General features: G+C 42.4%; 1 protein-coding gene across 26 annotated transcripts in view; it reads right to left on the minus strand.

Annotated features, from left to right (window-relative positions):
• Positions 1 to 21201, minus strand: part of NRXN1 (neurexin 1) — a 1438606-nt gene that overhangs the window by 177325 nt on the left and 1240080 nt on the right. For 19 of the 26 annotated variants that reach the window (XM_061625672.1, XM_061625674.1, XM_061625664.1 and 16 more), the window contains 2 exons: positions 15911 to 16000; positions 13519 to 13838 (listed from right to left, as the gene is read on the minus strand). In XM_061625672.1, the coding sequence (XP_061481656.1) occupies positions 13519 to 13838; positions 15911 to 16000 (410 nt within the window). The remainder of the gene's footprint in view (positions 1 to 13518; positions 13839 to 15910; positions 16001 to 21201) is intronic. The other 7 variants (XM_061625683.1, XM_061625681.1, XM_061625680.1 and 4 more) reach the window with 1 other exon arrangement.

Raw genomic sequence — 21201 nt, forward strand, 5'->3', positions numbered from 1 at the left:
GGGCCAAATGCGGCCCTCTAAGCCTCTCTATTTCCCTTGGAACTCTCTCCAGTCCACACCCCTTACTGGCCCTGCTTAACACCCCAAGTTTGTTTGCTTGTTTGATTTTGCCTGCCTGGAATGTGTGGAATGATAAGGCCTCTGCTTGGCTGCTTTCACACATGGGGCTGATTGCATTAGCTTAACGGATTAAAAAGGTAGCGTTTCTGTCCCGGTTTCTAAAATCCCTTTCAGGCTGCAGTACCTTTTGCTGCAGTAGCTTTTTCAGGTGACATACTGGCATTTTGTGCAACTGTGTTTCACATGGCTTGCTTTCATCCCTCTCGCATTACACAGATATGCACTGTTCCCCACTGTGTAGGAAGTCTAAGATCTTGTCCCATTGCCATGTGAGCCCTCTCCCTTTTGGATCTGACTTCTTAAATTATTTTAGTTGTATAGACACAGGGGTGTGTGTATCAAATGCTGCTGCTATCTGTGCCGATGCCGGAATACTGGTACAATTTTCATCCGGAAAACAAACAACAACAAAAAAGGTGCACGACTAAAGGGCAGGAACGCACTGCATGCTGGGATGCCTGTCATGTGAGCAGCTGCAGCTAGCGAAAAACTCCTGTGATCTTCCGGGTTCCCAGCCTTGCTAGCAGATTATTTCTGGTATCATTTATGACAGAAATTTGCACTAAGCTTGCACTACATTCCACTAGAATTCTGGGGCTAGCTTGTACGTCGTGTGAAAGATCAAATATAATGCACAATTGGAAATGGACTGCCTTCAAGTCGATCCCGACTTATGGTGACCCTACGAATAGGGTTTTTATGGTAAGCGGTATTCAGAGGGGGCTTTACCATTGCCTTCCTCTGAGTCTGGGAGGCAGTGACTGGCCCAAGGTCACCCAGTGAGCTTCATCGCTGCGTGGGGATTTGAACCCTGGTCTTCCAGGTTGTAGTCCAGCACCTTAACCACTACGCCACACTGGCTCTTAGTGCGCAAATTACCAGGTAAGAAATCATCAGAAAATAGAATAAAGTACAGTGTGAAAGCACCCCTTGTCTGGATGGAGGACACAGTTGTGTGTGTGTGTGTGTTGAAATTAACCTACTGTATAAGGATAGCATTTACATTACTTGCTCCACCGATTTTTGCCTACTACTGGCATGCAGCCCCCAGAAAATTGCCCAGAAAGGAATGGGCATTGTGCTCTACGGAGTGGTTTCTGCAGAGTTGGGAGGATTAATTTTGGGTGTTGTGAGGTTTGTGGGATGGAAGAAACAGGCAATCATGTTCTCTGGGACTGTTTGCAGTATGTGGAACATACAGAGCCTCTCCTTCGTGGGTTTAGGGATTTGGGGTTTACAGACTTGTCGGTGGGGGCTGTCCTCCAGGACAAGAATCTCTGGAGTGTGGCGGTGGAGGTTTTATGAAGGCGTTATCATACTCTGGACACATAATGAGAAGACGTGATTCGCTAGAAAGAACAATAATGCTTGGAAAAACAGAAGGGAGTAGAAAAAGAGGAAGGCCAAAGAAGAGATGGATTGATTCCATAAAGGAAGCCACAGACCTGAACTTACAAGATCTGAACAGGGTGGTTCATGACAGATGCTACTGGAGGTCACTGATTCAAAGGGTCGCCATAAGTCAAAATTGACTTGAAAGCACATAACAACAAACGAGGCTTTACGAAATCCTGTGAATGAAGAATGGCAATTTTGTTTGCCAGCAGGTGGCGGTAATAGGCCTTGCTTTGCCATTACATTTGAGGAGGAAGAACACAGGAGGCTGGAAAAGGTTCCCCTTCCCTATTCTACCTGAAAGCCTGGAGAGTGACTAAATTATAAAGCACCTTTCTAAGTTCCTAGTTTCCTAACAGACATTCCAAGGCTGGATGGACCAGTCATCAGTTTTAGCATCAACTTTGGTAGTTTAGTTTATTCAATGAGACTTATTATAAGAAGCACCCACGGCCCTTGGCTCATTGCGTAGGGAAGCCATCAAAGGGCACCTTAACTGCAAAGCTGATAAGAAAGGATATTGCAAGCCACGTAGCAAATAATTTTCTTTATTATGAAACCTGGAGAGTGGATAATATTCCCTTCTGCTCTGATTCTGTTATAAATGTGTCACTACACAATATGGGAAGATTTACCAGCCCATGCAAAAATGGCCTTCTTGCTCAGCCATCAGTTTGAGAATGGAACCATTCCCATTTTCCTCATTCTTTCCCCCTCCCCCGGCTTTACTAAATATACTTGATTTTTATTCGGTGGCGAGGTGCTAATATAAGCATCCTGTGCTTCGGGTTTTCATTTATACCCCCTGAAAGTAGGCAGCCTCTGTTGCATTGAACTGCATCCATCACCTGTTGCAAAATATTGAGTGCCAGGGGCATGTTTCCAGCTCACTGAGTTAAAATGAAATCTGTATAACGCTTATCCATGAAATAAATGTTGTCTGTTGTGCACCTAAAGGTGCAGGCACCTCAGGATGCACTGAGATAGCTGACAGAGGAGACCATTTTGAGACCATTTTGACTGAATAACTCAGTCTGCCAGCTCTTGAAGACGCACCTGTTTAGGCAAGCATTGCCCTCAACTTGAACTTCCTGGTCTAATTGTTTTATTTTATTATTTTGAAAAATGTTTTAATTGTCAGGCTTTTGTTTTGTTGTATATTTTAATTATGCTTTGATGAAATTGTTTTATTGTGTATTGTATTTCTTTATTTATTATTCGTTTTATATCCCGCCCTTCCTCCCAGCAGAAGCCCAGGGCGTTATTTTATTTATTTATTTATTTATTATTACATTTATACCTTGCCTTTCTTTTTCATGAAACCCAAGGCGGATTACATAAGGTTCCCAGGCGGTCTCCCATCCAGGCACTGACCAGACCTGACCCTGCTTAGCTTCAGCAAGGAGCTGGCCTTAGGTGCCTTCAGACCATAGCCTGTATTTTAAGTATGCATGTATTTTACAAATGTTTATATACTTGAATACTGGCATCTTGTCATTTAAGCGGAATATACATACATTAATGACAATAATAATAATGGTATAAGGCAGAAGAGCAGGTCTGTTCATGCCCTTTTGCATGCCCCTTGCCCCTCTGCTGGCCCCCACTGTGCCCCACAATCAGTTGAAGACAACCTGCTAAGCCCTGGCTTCCAGACCATGGATATCTAGCGTGCGGCAGCTATGACAAAAAGGAAATTCCATGCTAGGGATCGTGAGGACAGAAACTGAACACCAAACTGCCAGTGGGTCACACTTGGTGCACTGTGCAGAGTCCTGTTCATCTCACCTCACAAAAGATATTGTAGAGTTGGCAAAGGTCCAGAAAAGGGCGACCAGAATGACCCAGCGGATGAAACATCTCTCCTACGAGGAGAGGGTATAATATTTGGGGCCTTTCAGTTTAGAGAAAAGGCAAGGAAGAGGCGACATGATAGAAATATATATAAAATTTTTTTCTCCCTTTCACATAACACTAGAACATGGGGACATACCATCGAAGGTGAGGGTTGGAAGATTCAGGACACACAAAAGAAATGATGTTTTTCACACAGCTCATGGTTGAACTCTGGAATTCACTCCCACAACAGGCCGTGATGGTCACCGTTGCTTTAAAAGGGGATTAGCCAGTGTGGTGTAGTGGTTAAGGTGTTGGACTACGACCTGGGAGAAGAGGGTTCAAATCCCCACACAGCCATGAAGCTCACTGGGTGTCCTGGGGCCAGTCACTGCCTCTCAGCCTCAGAGGGAGGCAATGGTAAACCCCCTCTGAATACCGCTTACCATGAAAGCCCTATTCGTAGTTCAGTAGACTGCTCCACTGCAGACATGCGCTCAACCATGGAGAGCCTTTGAAGGAACTGGAGCAGGGTATAATGGAGGGGACAGGGCAGAGGCACACAATCCTGCCCTCCTTCCTCACCATATTATAAACGGGTGTTTCTGTTGTGTTTCCTGCTGGGAGGAAGGGCGGGATATAAATCAAATAATAAACAAATGAACACAAATTGCCCCAAATTGAGGCAACTGTTGTGAGAGACGTGCTCTTGCAACCTACACTCGAAGGGCTCTGTCAAAAGTAACTTCTTCCAGCTTATCACTCTGCGGGTTTCCCACATCCAAAAGCACCCTGGCCGCAACAGGGAGTTCATCTTGCAGCCTTTGCTCAGCTAGAACCAATATGAATGGCTACTGAAGTTTATGAACATCCTTGACTCGCCTGCATGGTGTTTGTCTGATCCACCGTGCGTGTTCAGGGCCAGGACATTCTTGAATGTGCTCGATCCCCGTGAAATTTAGCTTCATTTGTCTAAATGGAGACCCAAAACACAAGGCAGGGATGGCGGGCCTTTTTCAGCCGAAGGGCCATATGCCTTTCTGATCAGCCTTCCGGGGTCATTATGCCCGTGGTGGGTTGCGTCAAAGGCAGAAGTGGGCTGAGTAACAAATATGAATTTCGCTTTTGTACAATGGGCTACTTTCTACACACACTTCCCCCCCCCGCTGTCCATCCTCCTTCCAGCCAAGCAAGAGGCATTATCAGAGCTGAAGGATGCATTCCAGCCAGGCAGAAGCATTTGGGATATGAAGCAGGGTCACTGAAGGATGTGACCTGGAGGCAATTCCAAGGGCCAAATAAAGAGGCCTGGAGGGCTGCATTTGACCCCCAGGCCTGTGGTTCCCCATCCCTGACTCAGCACGCACCCTCCAATATCTATTTTTTTTAAAAAAAATACATATTTTCTCATTGCATGTGTCCTCCTGCCCCAAATGCAATGATTATGCATTGCAGAAAGTATTTAAATGATGACCATAGAGTGAAAGATGTATGTTCAAAATATATGTGTGGGGGGGAAGTGTCTTGTACTTTCAAAAGGCCAACAGTTTGGCCCAAAGTTTGGAAGGCGGGGGCAGGTTGATGGCAAAAGAAGAAGCAAAAGCCACTTGCCTCTCTCTTGAAGTTTAGGGGGTGAGGGTGGGGATACACCAGAATTCTTCTAAGCCCTGCCAAATTGGTGGTCACCATTAAGAAACTGAGAGTCCTGTTAGATCAGGTCAAGGGCCTATCGAATCTAACGTCCTGTTTTCACAGTGGACAGCCAGATGCCTATGGGAAGCCCACAAGCAGAAGCTATTGTAGATTCCCCCAAATTCGCCATTCCTGGTGGACTCTCTCTAGCATTTTCAGTGGTTTGGGGTTTTGGCTAAAAAGGGTGCAGAAAAGGAGCAGGGTTGAGGGCACACTACTACTGTCCCTCACCCCTGCTGTGCATGTACTCTAGCTACTGCTGCCCTCTAGTGTCCTAAGTACTGAAGTACACTGAAGCACAAAGCCACATTGGCTCAATTGCTGCTTCTTTCAGCCAAAGCCTGTATTGGCCTAGTACATTCATAGGTTTATGCTCCATGAGTAGCCCCAATACCTATGCTGAACCTCAGTTGTCAATTGGTGGTATGCCTCTGCATAGCAGTTGCTGGGAATCACAAGCGGGCAGAGTGCTCTTGCACTCAGGTTTTGCTTGTGGGCTTCCCAGAGGCATTTGGTGGGAGAACAGGATACTGGGACAAGACAGGGAAGGCTCTTCTTATGTTCCCGAGTGTGTGATCACTGCAATGCATGCCAAAATGGTATGGCTCATCATAATCTGACCGAGGCTGCAAAACCAAGAGGGAGGTTAAGCATCTAGCAAACCACCATACATAGTTGAAGGGGAAGTGGGGGTGGGCGCATTTGGGGCAGCCCAGTACAAGATGTATAGGACTAGAGAAGGAGCCACGGCTTCTACAGCATGGGGTTTGGCTTCCAGGGGGTCTTGACAGAGGAATGTAGAATGAAACTTCATTGCCGTACAGCATTCAGAATCCCAGATTTTGAATGGATAACTGAAAACACTGGATGCTAAAGCGTGCAGAAGTTTAAAAAGAAGTCAGTCCTGTTTAAAAGAGGACACCTGGCCAGGTTAGTCACAGGGACACAGGAGGCTGCCTTATACTGAGTCAGATCATTGGTCCATCTAGCTCAGTATTGTCCACACTGACTGGCAGTGGCTCTCTGGGGTTTCAGGCAGGAGTCTCTCCCAGCCCTACCTGGAGATGCCAGGGATTGAACCTGGGACCTTCTGCATGCAAAGCAGATGCTCTACCCGAGCTGTAGCCTTTCCCCTAAAGTCCACCAAAACAGTGTGAGTCTGAGGGCAGAAGAAGTCTGTCAAACCACAATATATGGTTGTTGAGCTGCATTGAAACTTTTGTAGACCTGATTCAAAACAAGAAATAACTTTCATAAAACAAGTCTAGCTCTGGCATTTTTTTTTAAATTGAATATAAATAACCATAAGAGATTTAAATGATCTTTCTTTAAATGGGAACTGTGATCTTTAATTGAATTCAATAGCCCTGCAAATGAACCAAATAATCTCTAATTGATTAGATCATTTACTCCTTATCAGCTCATTTTCTCCTTAAACTTGCATTTGCTTGTACCGGCATTAACTTTCTTTCATTAGCAGTTCATATTCAATTGTCTGTTTTCTTCATTGCTCTAATTAATTAAAAGCTAGGGGTGGGGGGTGGGAGGTAATTTCTGTCCTTTTTGTACTGCTTAAAGTTCCAAAGTCAAGTGTCCCTCCATTTTGGACAGGCACTGAGTGCATTTTAAAGAAAGAACAGACAGGAAAACGAATGCAAGCGGATCTAAGACATAAAGGTAAAACTGTCTTTAGAAGCAGCTTTCGCGCAAGGCAGTGACTGCCTCCTGCAAGGTGCTGAATGCCCTCGACTCCCACTGATGTCAATGGGAGATTAAAGTGCTCATCATCTGTGCAGGATCAGGCACCGCAGTGGCCAAATATCACTAGAAGACAGAGCAGCTCATGACAGTAAAAGTGATAAAAGCTGCCCTGGGACCTCAGGGTGAAGGTCAGGCAGCTTCCTATGGGTGGTATTCAATGCTAGTCAGAGCAGACTCACTGAAGGTAATTGACACGACTAATTTAGGTTCATTAATTTCAATGGGTCCACTCTGAGTTGGACTTAGTCAAATACAACCTATTGTTTCTATGTTCACAGGGCACAATTGACCATACAGAACAGTGTTTGCCATGGCTTTGGCAACTTACATAGACAAATCACCACCACCACCACCATCAATAATAATAATAATAATAATAATAATAATAATAATAATAATAATAATAATAATAATAATTTAAAAAAATAAAATAAAATATCCCACCCTTCCTCCCAGAAGGAGCCCAGGGTAGCAAACACTAAAACATCTTAAAAACAAACATCTTAAAAACTTTTTTTAAAACTTTACAAACATCTCAAAAAGCAATTCCAAAACAGATGCAGACTGAGATAAAGTAGATGCTAAAAAAATAACAAAGACAGGGCCTGTCTATTATTTAAGGGGAGTGAATTCCAAACTAAAGGTTCACTTCCTATATTGTGTGGATGTGGATCTGATGAGATGGTACCTGTGGGAGGCCCTCACCTGCAGAGCCTGGTGATCCCTGGTCCCAAGCTGTATAGGGCTTTGTACACCAAAACCAGCACCTTGAAGTTCGCCCACTCACACAGTAGGTGTGAGGAGATCCCAAGGCTCACAGCAGAATAACTTTATTTAAGTAAAACAAAACAAAATGCCAAGTGGAATAAAACCCCAAACAGCCCAATGAGGACTAAGCATGATCAGTGGCCACAGAATGCTGAGTGTCTGTTGGTGTGGGGGCAAACACACACGGACACACACACACAACTGGGGGGCGGGCAGAAGAAGGAATGAGATGGAGTATCCTGGAAAGGGTATGATTGGCTGGAACACTGAATAGGACCACTCCACAGTGCAACATTTTGTTGCAGGACTCGTATTTGTGTATGCGTGGGGGTGGGTGATAAAAAGAAATATAATTCTGGTGATCATCCAAGGATAGTCACAGAGTGAGCATAATAAAACCTGGTGGAACAGAGAAAACCAGTGGGATATAGTTATCCTTGGATATAAGCTATATCGGAAGGATAGGAAAGGGTTATTATAGGTGGTGTCACTCTATATGTGAAAGAGGTCATTGCATCCAGCAAGCTAGAAACTCCCAAAGAGGCAGACTCCTCCACATAATCATTTGTGGGTGGTGATACCATGCTCTAAGAGGAACTTAGCACAGGGGATGTTCTATTGTCCCTCCGATCAAAATGCTCAGGAAGATCTTGAGATGAGAAATGAAATCGAGGAAGTTTCCAAACTAGGAAATGTTGTAGTAAGGGTGACGTCAACTAAGAGTGACATAGACTGGCTACATGTGTGTTCCAGTCATGACAAAGAAGCAAATTTTCTAGATAAATGACTGCACCCTAGAACAGTTGGTCATGGAATTGACCAGAGGGATGGTGACCCTGGAAGTAACCTTAAGTGGCACCCAGGACCTGGTGCAAGATGTAACTGTTGTCAAACAGACTGGGAACAGTGACCATAGTGCTATTAAATTAAACATACATGTAAATAGCCGATTGCCAAGAAAATCCAACACAGTCACATTTGACTTCAAAAGAAGGAACTTCCCAAAAATGAGAGGACTGGTAAAAAGAAAGTTTGAACTAGTGGTGACTGACCGGGAACAAGACCTTGGGGTAGTAGTGGATAGGTCGATGATGAGATCGACCCAGCGTGCGTCAGCTGTGAAAAAAGGGAAATTCCATGCCAAGGATCATTAGGAAAGGGATTGAAAATAAAACTGCTGATATCATGATACCATTGTATAAACCTATAGTGCGGCTCTATTTGGAATAGAGTGTATAGTTCTGGTTGCTTCAAAAAGGATATTGTAGAGTTGGGAAAGGCTCAGAAAAGGGCAACCAGAATGATCAAGGGGATGGAGTGACTCCCCTACGAGGAAAGGTTGCTGCATTTCAGTCTTTTTAATTTAGAGAAAAGGTGAGTCAGAAGTGACATGACAGAAGTGTATAAAAGTATGCATGGCATGGAAAAAGCAGAGATTTTTTTTCTCCCTCTCATAACACTAGAACACGGGGACATTCACTGAAGCTGAATGTTGGAAGATTCAGGACAGACAAAAGAAAGTACTTCTTCACACAGTAAATAAACTATGGAATTCACTCCCACAAGAGACAATGGTGGCCACCAGGTTGGAAGGCTTTAAAAGAAGATTGGACAAATTCATGGAGGATAAGGCTGTCAACAGCTACTGGCCATGAATGCTGTGCTCTGCCACCATAGTCAGTTGCAGTATGCTTCTGAAAACCAGTTGCTAGTAGCTGCGGGAGGGGAGAGTGCTCTTGCACTCAGGTCCTGCTTGTGGGCTTTCCATGGGCATCTGGTTGGCCACTGTGTGAACATGATGCTGGTCTAGATGGGCCACTGGCCTGGTCTAGTAGACCCTTCATGAAAAGCATTTTAATGTAAAGTTCTCTTAATAAACACACATTTATAGCAGTTTTGACTAACGTGCACATTTTTCTCAAAGCAACTTCTTGTCATACAATGTATGTTTGTATGTTATTTTTACTCATATATTCATTTTTATGCACACTTTCCCTTAACACATGCATTTTTGTAAACATTGTTTGGTTGGCGAACTGCATTGTAACATTCGAATAAGTGTGGATTTCAAAAGATGACTGTGTTTCAGTTCGCATATTGCTTCGGAAAGTATGAATTGATGGATTTGGCTTGAAATGTGAACTGAATCAAATTTCTCACCCATCCCTTCCCTGGAGCCAACAAGGTTCCCCATCCCTTCATCGCATCACAGTCATGATTCAGAGAGGATGTTACACACACACACACACACACACACACACACACACACACACATACAGAGAGAGAGAGAGAAAGAGAGAGGCTAAATGGAGCAGTGACAAGGATACGCAGTAGCACCCCCAACTTGTTGTCTCAGCCAGAGCTGGTTTTACATTTGAGTTCAGTGGAGGCTGGTCCATTTGGACGGATGGGGCCCTGCTCCACCAACCTCAGTCTGCCCTCAGTCAGCTCCCACCTGCCTCCCTTCCTAGTTACAAGTAGTCCATGGGATGGCCCTGGCTGTCAGCTTCCTCCTCAGTCTTGTAGAACTCATCAGGGAGGAGGAGGAGGGCAAAATTAGGATGAGTTGGCTCTGCCCATCATTGGCTCTGGCTTCGCCTACAGATGGGCCCCCCACCTTCCACCCGCCAGCTCCAATGAGCACCAGTCACCACTGTTTGCATTCATTCCCATGAAAATGTTCTTCCCCCTCAACTCTCTTGCAGTCTCCCAGACAGTGGCGAGTGATCTCAGCAAACTGAGAACTGCAACTGCTCCGTTAAGGTTCCAGGCTATGGTCTGAAGGCACATGATGCCAGCACCCTGCTGAAGCTAAGCAGGGTCAGGTCTGGTTAGTGCCTGGATGGGAGACTGCTTGGGAACCATATGTAAGTCACCTTGGGTTTCTATCATGAAAAGAAAGGTGAGTATAAATGTAATAAATAAATAAATAAGGTGCCACTGAAAAAATGAAATGGACTGCCTTCAAGTCGATCCCGACTTATGGCGAATCTATGAATAGGGTTTTCATGGTAAGTGGTATTCACAGGGGTTTACCATTGCCTCTCTCTGAGGCTAGTCCTCCCCAGCTGGCTAGGGCCTGCTCAGCTTGCCACAGCTGCACAAGCCAGCCCCTTTCTTGTCCACAACTGCCAGCTGGGGGGCAACTGGGCTCCTTGGGACTATACAGCTTGCCTACGGCTGCACGGGTGGCAGGGCACGTAACCCCTGAGCCACTCACTGTGGGGTGATCTTTAGCTGGCTCTTGACACCCAGGAGACACAAGCAGGGATTTGAACTCACAGACTCCGGACTCCCAGCCAGGCTTTCCTCCCCACTGTGCTATATCAGCTGTAAGGTGCCACTATACAGGGGTAATCTGGTAATGATGTAATTATGGCGAACTCAGGTGTTGGCATATGGCAGGTATGTAGCCAATGAGGAGCTACTGAGAAAAAAGAGGGAAAGTATCAACATGTTTGGGAGGAAGCCACTGGGGGGGGCTCTTTAAAACAGCCCACTGAAGTCTGTGCGAGCTCAGTGGCTACAGGATGCTGAGTGTTTGTATGTGAGGGAACAGATAAATGAATGTGAGAGGGATGCAATTAAGTAGACCAAGACCTATGAGGAAAGGCTGAAGGAGCTATGGTTGTGGTTGTTGTTATAGAAATTTATAAACTGCTTCACAGCACAAAGCCATTAAAGTGGTGTGCAAAATAAAAACAGAATAAGACACACAGGCAGAAACTCTAAAAATAATAAAATCATTTCAACGGCCTCTAAAAAACAATATAACCGTCCATACAGACTTCAGAAACACAAGTTCTTCAGATGTAAATTGATATTCCAGCAGTAACTGGATCACACTTCAAGGAAAGCCTTCCTAAACACACAAAAAAAGGCTTTGGTAGGTGCCTACTAGGCTGGATATGTTTAGCCTGTATAGTAGAAGGTTAAGAGGCAACTTGATAGCCATCCTCCAATATTAGGAGAGATGTCAGAATTGGTGGAGGAAAAATGTTTTTCATTGCTCCAGAGCAGGGGTGCAGAACCTGTGGCCCTCCAGATGTGGATGGACTCCAACTCTCATCAGCCCCAGCCAGCATGGCCAATGATGGGGATGATGATGGGAATGGAGTCCAACCACATCTGGAGGGCCACAGGTTCCCTATCCCTACTTCAGAGGGTAGGACTAATGGGTGCAACTTACAAGAGTAGGGATTATGATGAAACATTAGGAAGAACGTTCGGATCATGCAACACGTTTGCCAGTGGAACAGCCTGCCTTAGGAGGTGGTGCACTTTCCTTTATTTTTTTTTTTAAAAAAGAGGTTTTCAGGTAGAGGCTGAGCAGGGATACCATAGCAGGGATTTCCTGCATTGACAGGGGGTTAGATTACATGACCTTTGAGGATACTCTAGGTTCAGTGATTCCAAGGCATGGCCAGCTAGCTGGAACACTGAACAGGAGCACTCTACACTGGAACACTGCATTGCAGGTCTCACCTCTATGGCTATCTTAGCAACAGGCGAATTTCAGTGGGTCTACTCTGAGTAGGACTTCATGGAATACAACCCATATTTTAGAAATGGGGGGGGATTACCAGTGGGGAGGGCTGGCAGGGAGGAATGACACTGAAGAGAGCCTATTCAAAACTGGCCCCCAAACTTCAGAGGGTTCAAGAGGCGATATGAAAACTTTGTGTCCAAAGACTCCGCTTTGTTGCCATCGTGATGTATTAAAATCTGTTTGAGAAGCCACATCTTACTGTAAAGCATTTGTTTGAATGGATAACACCTCAGGAAAAACGTTCAGTTATGTTATGTTGTTTGTTTGTTTATTAGATTTATATCCCTTATTTATATCCCTTCCTCCCAATAGGAGCCCAGGGCAGCAAACAAAAGCACTAAAAACATTCTAAAACATCATAAAAAACAGACTTTAAAATATATTACAACAAAACAGCTTTAAAAACATATTAAATAAAACATATTTAAATCCTTAAAAAAAAAAAAGCTTTAAAAACATCTTTTAAAAAAAAGTTTTAAAAACACATTAAGAAGCAATTCTAACACAGACACAGACTGGGATGAGGTCTCTACTTAAAAGGCTTATATAACCTCAGGTTATAAGGCTTGGGTTGGGAAGGGCTTATGAACGAAACAATGGGAAGATGCTACCAGTTGTCATCCAGCTATCTGAATGGACTGCTAGTCTGACTTGGTATATAAATAGTTGAAAGTAACAGGAGCACATGAGTTCGTTTCTAAAGCAGTTCAACATTTGCTAAGCTTCCTAAATTCCAAATAGTCTAACGCCTGTTTCTTTAATATGTTGGTCATGTTATCAAGAAATACAGTGGATATGTCCCGCTCTAGGACATGTGTTGCTTCAAGTACAATTTGCATTGCCCTTCATGTGGTTAGCCAAAACCCAGCGCAGTCACAGCCAAGGTCATTCATGAAGCTCAGTTGAGTAATCTGTTTCTGTGTGATCTTGCCACAGCTGGTATAAGAAGCATTATGGAAAAAGAGAAATCTCCACCTGGACATTTGCCTGGGTATTCGCATGATCACAGCACCCATGTATTCACTATCTGTGCAGGATGATGACCCCGCAACTGTCAATGCAACTGCACCTCCCTATCTATGCCAAAAACTCTTCTATCTGTAAAGGCTGATGTTTGCGGAAAATCTAGAAGCCCATACAAAAGGAAAGAAACCCAATTTTTTAGAAATGCCATTATGGTTGACTAACACACATTTTCACAATCTTTGCCATCAAACAGGGTACAGACACCATTGTCGGAGCAGTTACCACCCCTATCTATGTCTAGCCCCAGTGACCACGACCTTGTATCTTCACAAAAGTTGTTCAACCTGTAAAAGCAGGTATTTGCAGACAATCCAGAAAAAAATGCAAAACGGAAACTCAAACATTTAGGAATGTCATCATGGCTGACTAACCTGACCAATGGGCTCTTTTGTTGGCAGTTTCCCTCTTCTAGCTGTGCTTGTGGCGAGAGTGGTAGTGGTTTCCATGACCGACGTGGACATCTCAGACTGCATTGCAGTGGCAGTTGACTCAGTTGTCATAGAGGAAGGCACTTCACCAACGAGTCTTACGTTCCCTTCTATCACTATGTTGGCATCATTCTCGGCGGCCATGTTCAGGACTTTTAAGCCATTGTAGTAGAGTCCAGAAAGCTGCCCCTGAAATGGATGGCCCCGCTCTTTGCCTCCAATTTTTATCGTCGCTTGGCTATTGAAGATTGTGAGCTGACGCCCTGCAAAGATAGTATTGCATACATGCAAAAAATGTTGATTGCGAACACTCTATGTGTCAAGAGGATGATTTTAACAGATTGTTATGGGTTGGTGGATGAGAGCAATAAACTATAAGAAAGGAATTTTGCTCATAATTCATTGCTTTTTTAATGAGGTGTCCATGGAATGCAGTATTGTCAATCTATGTTTATAATTTGTTAGATTTATGTTTGTTTGTTTTTGCTGAAAAGGCCAATAGAGAATTGTTTAGTATCATCTATTTGTTATAGCCTATTTTCTCACCCATTCTTTTTTTTATTATAATTATTATTATTTTGGTCCAAATTGTAGAGGGGTGTGTGTGTGTGTGTGTGGTCAGATTTCTGATCACCATTTTTATCATGCAAAATGTGGAAAACTGCAAGGATTGCACAATATTTATGCATAACATTTCTCCCATCCAAGCATTCATCTGCACAAATCTATGTCATATGTAAATCTACCAATATCCACTGCACAAGTAACACTAAACCACAGTTTAATGCTATGTGGATAAGCCTGCACAAGCCCAAATGAAGCATCAGGCTCATGCAATTTGCCCCTCCCAGCCCTCTCCATCTCCCATGCAAGCAAGGAGGCCAAGTTTTGCCAAACTTAGTTTTGCTCTCAGAGAATCTTAGTTTTGTGTTACCTACAAATCAGGAATCCTGGTTTCAAACAAGCACTGATTAGTTAAACAAGCAAACCTCATAAGCAATGGTTTGAAGTTGGTCTGTTTAGAAACAGACCAGAGTTTGTTTTAAATAAGGATCCCAGGGATTGTATGTAACAGTAAGCCAATGTTCTTAAGAGAGAAACTAAACCTAGCAGATGTCCTTCTCCTAGTTACACAGGGGGTGGGTAGGGGAGTACACAAACCTGATGTTTTGCTTGGGCTTGTGGAGGCTCATCCATATAGTGCAAAGCCATGGTTTACTGTTACATACAGCCATTATGTCTAATGGATTCTATTGTTATAGAATTATAATTAAATACATGAATCCATATATCTATCCTTTGTCTGCATTTGTAAAGGTATCTACTTCTAAAGCATGTTAGCAAGAACATCTCTTCAATCTCCCTGTAAATACATACATAAATGTGGAGGTATTTTCTACACACAGAGACATACTCTCTCTCTCTCTCTCTCTCTCTCACACACACACACTCGGAGGAGGCATGAGATACATACTATATACTGAGCATTTCAGAAACAAACAAAAATGCTAAATAAAAAGAGAGATGTCTGATTGTATTTCAGCAAAGCTATTGACTAAAAGAAAAAGGCATAAAATAAAATAAAAAAGTTTTGGATGTAAAAAGCAACTTCAAGAAATGATACACATATTAATGAAGAGTCATGTCACATTGCTACTGTAAACAGAAATCCTCACTAATGCAAGCCCAGTATTATTATAGTCATTCATAAACATTATATTCTGTTTTGCAGATTGGTTTCTGCTCATAATAAAAGCATGCACACAACTTTAAGCTCTCTTTTAATAAGTGTTTGTTCCAAAATCCCCTTAGAATGTAGCAAACGTTAAAGGGACTTCAACTCATTTGGCAATGATATTGCCCACTATTTAAGATAACCTACAGTTTAAGCAATGTTTTTTTTTGGTTGTTCTTTTGTTTCAGGACCGTGATGAAGATCTCATAACTACATACAGATACATATGTACATATGCATATATTTAGTTAAGAATTTAGATGATGGAACATGTAACATAATCTATGAATGATTTATCAGTTTTGGTTAATGCTTGGTATGAGTACCTTCATAGACTGAGTTAGTGGATTATATTTAACAGTCCCTTTAACCTTAAGTTAACAGGGTAAGATTATTAAACAGGCGATACCACTAAAATGTATAGAAATTATTATATACACGGTATGCAAATATTTACTCTACATTTTACGGTTTAAAATTTGTTTTAAATTTAATTTTACTGAAAAATTTATTGTTTTATGTTTATTGGTGTTACAATGAAGCACTACTCGGTTATGTTCAAATTATTTTTTTATTTGAAGTTTTAATCAATGTTTTTACCTTTGTCGAGTAGCCATTCATCAACTACTCGACCAAGCCGATATGGAATTCGCTGTCTAGCAATCGCCAGGCGCTCGTTATCATTGTTTCCTTTAAAGTTTAAAGAGACATTTCATTGGTTAAAATCTGTAAGGTCAAAGGTTAAAAGTTAATACTTAAAGCTTGAGCTATACAGTTGCCACATGATTATTATTTTTTTGAAAATTTTGGAATTTTTTAAAAAGTTCTACCTAGAACATTTCATGGTTCAGACTCGTCATTCATTCATTTATTTTATTTTAGCAAACAAAATTATTCCTATGTTAATTGAAAATTAGAATTCTGCATTTGAGCTAGGTTATTAAAACTTATGTTATAGACAGACCCCAAAAAAACAAATTTAAACATCAAATACTGGCTTTACAAAAAGAATGTTCATTGACTTCAGGGTTTTGTCTTTTTTTGTTTGTTTGTTTTGATGTTTCTTATTAACTAGTTAAAACATGTTCAGGTGAAACAGGTTTAATTTTGCAAAATACCTCTTGCTCCAATCTCTTAGTCCAGGTTAGTCATTTAAAGAAGAAGAACATTACAACGTTTAACCATCATCAAGGACACACTTACATCTGAGATCTAGAAATCAATCTGACATAATTTATATCCTAGTCAGGAAAAAATACATTTTTTAAAAAAGTCTACCTTCCAAATCAATTAATTGCAAAGGCTTTAATATACTGAACAGATGATAAAAGGAAAAAACAACATATCACATTATCAGTTGCTTTCACATTGTTGCAAAATATAAAGAACAGTTTTATCAGACAAACAAGGCTTTGACAAAAGTAACAGCAGAAATGATGGTTTAAATGTATCCAAAGATTTTGATCCAGAGAAAGTTAATCACACTGAAGCACACAATTCTATGTGAGTCTACTCAGAAGTATGTCCTATTGAACCTAAGGCTGCAATCCTGTAGACATTTTCCCAGGAGTAAGCCTCATTGAAAATAATGTCATTACGTCTGAGTAGACATGCATAGGATTGCACTATTGCATCTCACTGAAATCAGTGGGACAAGAGAATTATATTTTAAATCCTGCTGAACCAATCTTTGGATTGGAGCCTTTAAAATTCAGAGATTATAAACATGTCCATAACGTTATAAGCTGTGATACACAAACCACTTAAGGTCACTGAATCTGTGTCAGGGTATTTTATGCCCAGTCATTCCAGAGAAGACTAGGCCATCCCTGGAGAAGGTTAATGACATTGATGATGTGAGAGAGAGATGGACACTAGCAGGAAACAAACCAAAGACACGTATTCCTGCACATTATCTATTGAATATCATATTTGATTCTCTGTTTTACATTAATGGTAGGTCAGAATACTTCTCTTTTTAACTTTTGGCATGAAAAACCTGTCATGCCTGATTCACACAGGCATAAGCGTATGGTAGCTTCCTGAGAATGCAGTTGCATGGAGACAATGCCACATGGCAGAGAGTTTACAAGAAGTAGTTATGGCTTAGTTGTTTTCTGTCCTCGATTTTTGCTGCCCCATTGTGCAGGTGGCACAAATGATGAGGAATTGTGACCATTTTTCAGGAAAGCTCACCTATTTATCCTATTAGAATGCTCCTGGGAATGTAGTTATATCATGGTGTTGTAGCTAGGGATGTGCTCGAATTTCGCAAAATTTGAATTTGACATTATAATACAACACTATAGAAGAAGCTACCTGTTATTTTTTTGTTGCTCCACTTTGTCAACAATTGAGCATACATCCACGTTTTTGTTCTCTAACCATTCCCCACACCCAAACTTCTTCTGCATCTTTAAAGTTCCACACTGACTATTCTCAGTCAAATCCATGGAGGTTTGAAACTACAACTATAAATCATGCAACTCCTGTTATTCTGTTTCTTGATGTGGCCTTCTGACTTGTCAAATATAAAATTCCTTCCTTGACTTTGAAAATGGTCAGATTTAGAGCACAGTATGCTTTCACTAAGTCTGAATCTAATCATCAGTTCTTTATTTATTTCTAAAGGTCTCTTTTTTAAAAAAACAATTCCAGCTGAAACTCTATGCTCTATGGGAGTTTACGAACTTCAGTGGCTTCCTATAATATTCAAAAATCTGCAAATTACATTTCATTCCATCTGCCGCAATCTTGCACCAGTGGGAGCTAAAAAGCAAATGGAAAGTGCAGAAATTGCCAGTTGATTTGTAAAGGTCACACACATACAATAATTTTTGATTACTTTGACTCATCTCTCAAAAGAGTAAGTGTAGAGGAAATAGTGTCCGGATTTTAACACCAACAGATTTATTCAGGTCCTCTTGGCAGATTGTACCCATGGTACACCTTTGGGAGAATAGGATCAAGCAGATAAAAAAGAACCTAAGGCATCATCCATCCCATGGACATGCAGCCCCATATGCACAGAGGGAGTTAATTGAGGGAGCACTCCTTCCGCCATCCCCTCCTACGTGCATATGCAAGGCACATTGACATTACCCACAGTGCCAGCCAACACATCCCCTGTGTTCTCATCCATTCATCCACCTCCAGGCCAGGGCACTAGATAAGGCATCAGCCAATGGCATCAGCCAGTTGACACATACAAGTTAAGAATGATGGCAAAGCAGTGTGCTCCAGCATTCCATATTCTTTCCTCAAACTTTCCATACACTGCAGTGTTGCCGCCAAGTATCATTTTCAAGTCATTTGGTCAGGTGTAAAGATCTGATTGTTGACAAGAACCAGTCAGCACAGATGGAGAGGGAGCAGGTACGAGAAACAGAAAAAGGATGCAGACAGGCAGAGACGGGACATGGAGGGAATCCCTAGCACCTTTCCTCCATTATCAGTTGCTCAGACTAAGGGATCACTACTGATTGTGGAGCTTTAGAACAGCCAGCAGCATGCGGGCAATATGATGGACTATGTTTCCTCCTGCCTGCTGTGTGGTCGGCATCTTGCTGGAACTATATGCAGCTCCCTCCCCAAAGCAGCCATCCTGGTGGTGCAGAGACTATAGAATTGGTTCCTGACCCACGGAGGGATGGAAGGATCTGGCAATTTCAGTTCTCTCCATTTCTCATTTTTCCAATCTTAAATTCAGTTGTCCACATTTCTGCAGCAATTTCTGCCCTTTTTAAAAATCTCATGAAAATCCTTCTGCATTTTAGAGCAAATTTCTCCTAAATTAAACACATTTTTGTATGCAGTTCCGACTAACTCACACATGCTTGCAAGCAATTTATCCTAATATTTGTTTATTTTCATCAATATATTCATTTTTATGCACACTTTACCCTAATATATGCATTTTGGTAAACACTGGATGGTTGGAGAACTGCATCATAAAATGCAGATACATACTTGTGAATTTTGAAGGATGGCTTGGCTTCGGTTTGATAGATTTGGCTTTAAATGCAAACTGAATCAAATTTCTTCCCCATACCTAGCCACAGCATTTCCTGCCTGAGGCGGCTACCCTAGTTTGCTGAACGGCACGGCCAAACCTGTCCTGATTATTCCACCCCACTTGCAACGCTATTTCAAGAAGAGGGATAATGAACAGTGTGTTTTCCCTTCCCCTGACATCACTTAGGGAAGATAAGAAATACAGGAAGCTGCCTTATACTGAGTCAGACCATTGGTCCAACTAGCTCAGTATTGCCACCACTGACTGGCAGCAGTCTCTAGGGTTTCAGACAGGAGTCTTGCACAGGCCTATTTGGAGATGGCAGGGACTGACGCTGGGACCTTCTGCATGCAAATCAGATGCTCTACCACCAAGTTACAGCCTCCTCCCTTAAACCTTCCATGCAGGGTTCATGCAAAGTAAACATGAGTCCAAGGTGACGGTGACGGCAGCAGATCACACGTGGCAGTGGTGGATTTCAGAGGAACAGCGACTAACAAGAGGAGTTGAGCGCTCCGGCAGTGCAAGTCTCCTCCCCATGAAGGTGCTTTGCAAAGAAGAGGGAGGCATTTATACACTGAATCTGCACACGATATGGTTAAGGGAACAGAACAACTCCCCTGTGAGGAAAGGTTGCAGCATTTGGGCCTTTTTAGTTTAGAGAAAAGGTGAGTAAGAGATGACACAATGAGAGTGTATAGAATTATGCATAGTGTGAAGAAAGTGGATAGGAAGAAGTTTTTCTCCCCTCTCTCATAGCACTAGAATTTGTGGACATCCAATGAAGCTAACTGTTGGATGATTCAGGACAGACAAAAGAAAGTACTTCTTCAAGCAGTGCATAGCTGAATTACGGAATTTGCTCCCACAGGCAGTAGGATGGCTTTGGATGGCTTTAAAAGAGGATCAGACAAGTTCATGGAGGATAAGGCTATCAGTGGCTACTAGCCATGATGACTATGCTCTCCCTTCATGCTTCTGAATACCATTTGCTGGAAACCGCAGGAGTGGAGAGTGCTCTTGCCCTCAGGTCCTCTTTGTGGACTTCCCAGAGGCATCTGGTTGGCCATAGTGGGAAGAGGATGCTGGATGAGATGGGCCACTGGCCTGATCTGGCAGGCTCTTCTTATATCCTTAACAAGGCCTCTACCACACTACCTTCGAGTCTGGGGTGTTTGTGTGTCTGTGCCTGTCTTCAGCCTTTGCCTCTTTGCTATTGCCTCCATTTGTCTTGTTTTGATGTAGAGCCTTTCCACTGCTCCAATCAATAATTAAAGGTAAAAGTGTCCTTCCCCAGCTCAGTTCCCCTCCCTCAGCAATGAGCAGCAGCTTCCACACAGCATCGATTAATTTAGATGGAGAGAGCCGTGTGTTGTATCGGTGCAAAGCAAGAAAAGATTTTAAAAAGCAACAAGGAGGAGATAAAAAGAAGCCTTTGGCTGTTAAATTAAAGGTCGTGTTACGTTATCATGTCTTCTATAAAAATATAAAAAGGGCCTTTATAGTAATTGTGCAGCATTTAGTTGCTTGATACTATACCATGACAGCTAAAACGGGCATGAAAAGACATTTATATTATTCCGGTGTAAGAAAGAGGTGTGAAATGGTGGGTTGCAGTATGTATAGTCCTGTGCTGTGAACCTTTCTAGACCTAACCCCTTTTCCAGCAATCTTTTGGGCAATCTTCTGGGGGCCCATGACAGGCAAAATGGGCAGAGCAATGAACATACATTTTACCTTTGTACAGTAGGCTACTGTCTACACACACTCCTCTCTATCCACCGTCAAGGGAAGCAAGAGACATTATCTGAGTTCAAGGACACATACACGCTAGGCAAAAACACTCAAGGAGGGTGGGAAGCAGAGCTTGGAAAAG

The sequence above is a fragment of the Rhineura floridana genome, chromosome 4, assembly GCF_030035675.1.
Source record: "Rhineura floridana isolate rRhiFlo1 chromosome 4, rRhiFlo1.hap2, whole genome shotgun sequence".
NCBI classification, from domain to species: Eukaryota; Metazoa; Chordata; class Lepidosauria; order Squamata; family Rhineuridae; genus Rhineura; species Rhineura floridana.